This window comes from Austrofundulus limnaeus, unplaced genomic scaffold, assembly GCF_001266775.1.
Source record: "Austrofundulus limnaeus strain Quisiro unplaced genomic scaffold, Austrofundulus_limnaeus-1.0 Scaffold65, whole genome shotgun sequence".
Classification (NCBI taxonomy): domain Eukaryota; kingdom Metazoa; phylum Chordata; class Actinopteri; order Cyprinodontiformes; family Rivulidae; genus Austrofundulus; species Austrofundulus limnaeus.
This window is the reverse complement of record NW_013952467.1, coordinates 76,840-83,750: the sequence shown is the minus strand read 5'-3', so window position 1 is coordinate 83,750 and position 6,911 is coordinate 76,840. Positions and strand designations below refer to the sequence as shown.

Here is a 6,911-nt window from a genome sequence, read left to right as displayed (position 1 = left end):
GGTCGGATTTGAAAAAAAAAAAAATCGGATTTGTCGCGTTCAGACTGTCATAAAAAAATCAGACATGAGTCAGATGGGTCAAAAAAGTCGGATTTGGGTCGGATTTGCCTGCAGTGTGAACGTAGCCTTAGTGGCAACAATGTGACATCAGTTCCCTTAATATCTTGAACATGCTTCATTCCTCTGGCGTTAAATTAATACAGATGACAGTAAAACCTCACAATTGTTTGAGTTCAGTAAAAATTCAAATCCTGAAACTGAATACAATAAATTGCATACGAGTTTTTCAATCCCTCTGAGGAAGATTTGAGTAAAGGTCTTGTGTTTAAAGAATGACAAGGGTTGTTAAAATGTTTAGACACGTCTCTTTAATAGCAAACGGTAAACATAAGTTCAGCTTGTTGAGCTGCTTACCAGTTGTGGCAGAACCTTCTCAAAATGCTCAATCTCCACTTGGTTGCAGTCCTCCGATTCGGCTTGTTTCTGTGATCTCACAGCAGCCTCTGGGGAAGACAAGATTTTCACCATCATGTAGCCTAGATTTTAAAAATGTGGCCTTTTATTGCATACAGAAATTTGCACAAAGTAACTCTTACCTTGTACAAAAACTTTTAGCATTTCTGCCATGAGCAGTGAAGCATCACCACTTACTGTAACGCACATCAAAATCTGTTTAGGCTTTAAACAAAATGTGGGACTCACAGCCACAAAGTTATTCAACTCACATTTAGTTTTGTCCTCTTTGAAGAAACTGGACAGAAGCTTGCTTACAGTTTCCTGTTTGAAATTTTGAAAGACAATTTTACACAATGAATTAACAACAAATATATTTATTTGGTTTATTTCAGGAAGATTATATATATTTGTGTCAATCAGTAAGTAAATAGGCAAACATTTAGATGTAATAATACACTAAGTCTTTTTTTTTACATTTACTTATTTCAGCTTCTCTCCTTTTGTTACGCACAAATTATTTTTAATGAAAGTTTAACTTCTTAAATCTAGATAAAAAGAACTAGGAAACCCAAAGAAAATTACAACTTGTTTGTTATGATAGGTTGATGTGTCGTTAATTGTGACACTTGCTTAAGACAATATAAATAAATTCGCCTTGAATAAAAAGCTTTGATCGAAAATTAAAATAAATAAAAACTTTTAGAGGTAAAATCATCCATCATTATATAAAGGGCGAACCTGTTTTATATATTGTTGCTGCTGGAAAGTACATCAAAAGTTTCATTTTTAAATTAAGACCTGTAGAGTGCGCTAATGTAGCAGGTATGAGGGACAGAGCTTTAAAATCGAGTATGTCCAAGCGTCTACTTTTATTTTGAAAATTCTCCACAGCACTAGTTCTTCCGCCAACAAAACCAGCTGAAAACTTTGACGTTTTCTGCAATGGCGGCGACATTTCTAAACGCTTACATGAAAATCAGTGAACGTACAGCAATGAAGTGAATCGATACGAAACCGTTTCTTATTCGGCTTACTTCTTTATATTTTAAATTCCTGAATATTTTAATAAAGATATGTAATACTAAGTTTTACGTTATAGTAAACAAATGCGCACACAATCTGGTGTGGTGTGTGATAAACTATTTACAGAAAGGGCAAGCTTGTTTTCTGTATATATTTTTTAAGAACGTACGCGTAAACCAACGGTGAAGACAACGAAATTTGTTTTTCCTACCTTTTTAAAACATACTTCTTCCACTTTCGCCGCCATGTTTTCAAGCCAGCAGAGCCAACTTGGCGCATTACACGGATTGGCTGCTCATATGTGGCGTCACAGTCACGTCTTCTTCTTCTTTTGTGGTGTTTTATGGCGGTTGGCAAATAACGGAAGGTGTGCATTACCGCCATCTACTGAAATGGCGTGTGGATCAAAATACTTAATAATATGTAATTATGTGATGTTGCTTATTCCTTTTTCTAACTTTGTTTTTCTAAAAAAAAAAAAAAAAAAAAAAAAACAATTCGTGCACGTTTACTTCTGGTTTATTTTTGCAATGTATTTATAATATTAAATGTTTCTTTGATTTTCCTTAATTCCTCTGTGTTGTTCATATTCCCTGCAGACTAAAATGACGTGTTCTATGGTTTCTTCTTGTCCACAGTGCTCACGTTGACCTGTATCATGTTTTTGGACTTTGTATAATGTATTGTTCAGTGCAGTGTGTCCAAATCTAAGTCTGCTTATTAGTCTTTCTTCTTTTCTGTTTCTTCCTCCCATTCTCATTTCTCCCACTTGTCTCTGAATCCTTTAAAACCATCTTGCTTTGTTATCTTCTTCCCAGTGTTTTAGCCACTGCTCCTTCAGTCTTTGTTTGACAACAGATCTTCCTTCCGATTCACTTGTTGATATTGTGAGGTTAATTTGATCATTTGTTGCTTGTTTTGCTGCTCCATCTGCTGCTTCTTTCCCTCTGACTCCTATGTGTGCTGGTATCCGTAAAAAAGTTTACTGTTAGTCCCATCATTTGTATTCTGAATAATGTTGTATTTATTTATTTATTTATTTATTTATTTATTTATTTATTTATTTATTTATTTAGTGTTGTTGTATTTCTTATAAAATGCCCGGTCGGCTGTCTGATTGACTGCTCTGCAAACTTATAAGTGTTGAGCTTGAATCTGAACAGATGATTGTTTTTTAATGGTCTTGTCTCTTCTACCCACTGCACTGCCAACAATACTGCCAACATCTCCCATGTGTATACTGATACTTGATTTGTGATTCTTTTCTTTATTTCTATTTTGAATTCTGCTATTATGTATGCCACTCCTACATTTTTGTTGTTGTTTTTGATGCATGTGTATATCTGCACATAATTATGATAGTTAATATAATCCTGTACCATGTATGAATTAAAAATTAATCTTCTGTCTTTTTTCCTGTCCATGAGAGTCAGATCAACTATTAGATCTTGTAGAATCCAGGGTGGTATTATTGCTAATGGAACTGTTGGACTAATATCTAATTTGTCAACTTGAATTTCCTCTGTTTTCTCAGCAATCACCCATTCGAAGCTTTTTATATATTTTCTTTCCTTCTCCCAGCTTGGTTTTAAAATATCCACTGTTGGATGTTCCGGGTTATTTCCTTTGAGGTTGATTCAGTAATTTATTGCTAATTATTTTCCTCTCATTGCTAACGGCATTTCTCCCACTTCAACTTCGAGTGCTGCAGTCGGTGTGGTTCTAAATGCTCCTGTACAGATTCTTAAAGCTTGGTGTTGTTTTATGTCCAATTTTTCTAGTTGTGTTTTTGCTTCTGATCCATRAACTATACATCCATAATCCATATTTGATCGAATCAACCCTGTATAAATTCGTTTTAATGCTACCTTATCTGCTCCCCATTCATTTCCGGCTAAACATCTCAAGATGTTTAAAACTTTTTTACATTTATCAATAATCTTCTGTATCACGGTCACGTCTTACGTAAACAAATTCTAAAAGTTAATTTGCATGTTACGTTACAGACACACACACACATTTACTGAATTAAAAGCTCAGTATGTCTAGTTCAACACATTTTTTTACAATGTCATATACAGTATTTGATCATCTTAAAAGTATATAATGTATAGTTTATTTAGATTATATTAACAAACAAAATTGCACATTCTTTGGTAAGACATCAAAACATATTTTTTTTGTAAAGATGTCAAATATGAATGAAACTCTTAAACAGCATCTTCGTTGCATGTATCCTCTTCTCCTAACCACTGGGGGTCTTCCAAAACRTAACCCAAACCCACTGAACGTAGTGGACGTTTGGAGGAACCCCCTTCAATCTCATCTTCTGATTCATCTTTGATCTGCCAGAAAAAAAAACAACATTTTCTTTAAAACAGCTGAGGTGGAGGCAAACACCAAATGCACAGTTTTAATCTTGCAGAAGAAGAAGAAAAAAACAAAAACCACAACCTGACTTTCCGCTCACCTTTGGACAGACAACTCTTCTGATCACCACTTCTGTCCCACCAATAAAATGTGGACCAGCCCAGTCTGCCCGGTCTGCTTCATCTTCTGTGGCTAACCGAACATAAGCCACAGGTACGCATTTCCCAGCGTTGCGGAATTTCAACATCTGGAATCAAAATAAACAGTTGTGATGAAAGGGGTCATTTTATTTTCAAAACACATGTGTGATTTTATTTAAAATACAAAAAAAAAAAGGAATAAAAAAGAGGCTCTTAAACTGTTTGCTTACCTTGCATCTTGAGTTAAACCCCAGRTTTTTAAAGTAAGTCTGCACGTATCCTTCATTTATCATGGGGTTCAATTCTGTTATGAGCAGTCCATGTTCCTGTTAAAATTAAACGGATAGCTTATTAAAAAYGATAATCAAATTTGATTGCAGTGTTCATTTAAAGAAACGTTACCAGGTTCAGGGTCTCAGACAGTCCTTTTATGTATTTCTTTGGAATACTTAAGTAGACTCTGTTCTGGGGTGCTGTCATCACGTCTTTTAAAAGCAACAAGGAACACAGAGAATAAACTTGGATTCACAAATGAAACTAAAAATGAACCAGAGAAATTGCAAATGTTAATGTGAATGCTGAAAACTTGAGCTCAAAGCTGCTGAAATGGAGCTGAAAATGTTTAATTGCAAAAGTGCGAGTTAAATTTGAAAAGCAGAAAGAAGCACAAAAAAGCAGAAATTAGCAGAAGAATTGTGGAAAGGAGCAGAATTACAGCTGAAATAGCAGAACAAAGCTAAAATTAGCATAAAAACAAGCTAAATTGAAACAAGTTGACATCAAGCTGAAATTAGCACCCAGATGATGAAAGTGTTGAAAAAGTAACCAGAACCATTACAAACGGTGGAAGATTCTGTAAAGCCTTGAAGGACTTTAAGGATGTTGAAAATAAAATAATTTTCAACAGGAAAAATGTGGCCAAAAAAGTGAAATAGCTAACAAAGTATAAATAGCTGAAATACCAAAGGTCATAACTGGAATGTCCTGAAGGAGATGAACATTTTAATAAATATAAATTGTTATAATAGCACAAAAACTGCCAAAAAACGTACAGAAGAAAAAAAAATCTCAACAATGAAGACTTTGACTTACCAGAGGTCATGTTTGAGAGACGTTGTGTTTCCGTCTTCAGAGTAACTTGCTGTGCAGATGGGTCTCAACACTAAATATATACAGTACAGTGTGGAATTCCCTCCCACTTTTATTTTCCATATGAATTTCTCAAGTAGAATATCTTTCAACTGCTCTAAGTGACTGAACTGGTTCATCAGCCAAGGTAAAACTGGTTTGTGTTGAGGGGGTTGTTAGCWTTACTGATAAGGTTTTCACAAAAGTCTTAGTTTGATGCAGGGATGGCTGCAAAGTAAAGAGGAATAATTCTGTCAAGATTCCATTAGGAAAGAAATCCAGTTTCATGGTTAGCTTTTGTAATTTTATTTTTAGAAYAAGGGAACAGCATGTGAAAAATATTCTTTAAAACATAAAGGTACTCCATACCCATCAGTTTATTCTGATATTAGAACATTTATTTTCTTATTCTTATTGGAAAAGTTGACCAGTGATTAGAATGACTTACAGCCAAAGATTCATTTGGCTGCAACAGCTGCCAACGTTTCATAACAGAACCAGGAAATCTTTGTTTTTTTTCTTTAGAGCAGAACTCTTATCAACACAAACTGAAATCTGAAATTTTATGTAACTATTGACTGTTCATGTAATGATGAAAAAGGCATCCATTACCACAAAACATTTCTTTATTTTAACAGCTTACTTGAATTATTATCAAGTGAAAATAAAGTTTCTATGCTTTGCCAAACATAACTTCGTACTTATTCAAATGATTTTTTTCCACGTTAAAGCAGTTTTAAAGGCTTGGTTATAGTTKAGCTTTTGAGTGTTGCACAGATCCCACATCCTCTCTAGCTGTGTAGGAGTTTATACTTGATGTTTTTATGTTGGTTACGTATTCTCTGAAAGGACACGTGGCAGTACACTTCATATTTTGTAAAATGATTTTGTGAAAGGAGAACAAACAAAYRCTTGAAGGACAGTTATTTGAATGGAACAGGGCGCACAGCCCGTGTGGAGTTACCAACACATGCACCATGTTCAAATACATGGTTTCAGGCAGGTCGGGGGCTCAGTTGGTGGAACTGTTGCCTCTCAGCAAGAAGKTTTGCCAGATTAAATCCCAGACAAGTATTACAGTTATCAAGGCACAGTTTGCATATGCATGGTAGGGCCTGTTTTCTCCCACAGACCAAAAGCATGAACAGACTAACTGACAACTCCAAATTGTCCCTAGGTGTGAGTTAGAGAAGGTGAATGGTTGTTTGTCTKGTGTCCCTGAGACGGACTTGGGTGTACCCCACCCTCCACACAGTGGCTGCTTGACATGGGCAACAGTGACCCCCATGACCCTGAAAGGAAGGAGTGAGTAAAAGATAATGGATGGATGGAATTATGTGCTATGTATTGCCTTCGATGCATGTTCACTTGCAATGATGAAATTTGTGCCCTGCATTTGTCCCACTTGCGCATGAGATACACTCAAGTGGAGCAGCTAGCGCACAGGGAGCGGGTATCATGCTCAAGGACACCATGACAAGTGGGTTTGGCGGTAGATCGAACCTGCGACTGTCCTACCGCTGCACCACAGCTGACCCTGATGGATGGATGCATAACAGTTTTAAATTTGGAGTTCTTAGAAAAGTGCCATGTCACTGAAATAGACCAATCCAGAACTAAAACCACAGGTCAGACATGTTTTTATTGAATACTGTCAGAGAAATGACAGAAATCTTTGCTCTGTTTGAAGCAGTCATTGTTTTCAGTCAGGTTTTCATAATGTAACAGCACATAATGTATAACAAAAAATACTTTCAAACAAAATATTAAAAATACTGTTCATAAACCATAATG

The 6,911-nt window shown here is 35.6% G+C and overlaps 1 protein-coding gene across 1 annotated transcript in view; it reads right to left on the bottom strand.

The window, feature by feature from the left end:
• The window catches only part of cenpx (centromere protein X), a 4,797-nt gene extending 2,961 nt beyond the window's left edge, over positions 1–1,836 (bottom strand). Inside the window, exons 1-4 of the mRNA XM_014010046.1 lie at positions 1,691–1,836; positions 726–777; positions 597–650; positions 415–503 (exon numbers count right to left, since the gene is read on the bottom strand). Of these exons, the coding sequence (XP_013865500.1) occupies positions 415–503; positions 597–650; positions 726–777; positions 1,691–1,726 (231 nt within the window). The 5' untranslated portion in view covers positions 1,727–1,836. The remainder of the gene's footprint in view (positions 1–414; positions 504–596; positions 651–725; positions 778–1,690) is intronic.
• Between the last annotated feature and the right edge of the window lie 5,075 nt (positions 1,837–6,911).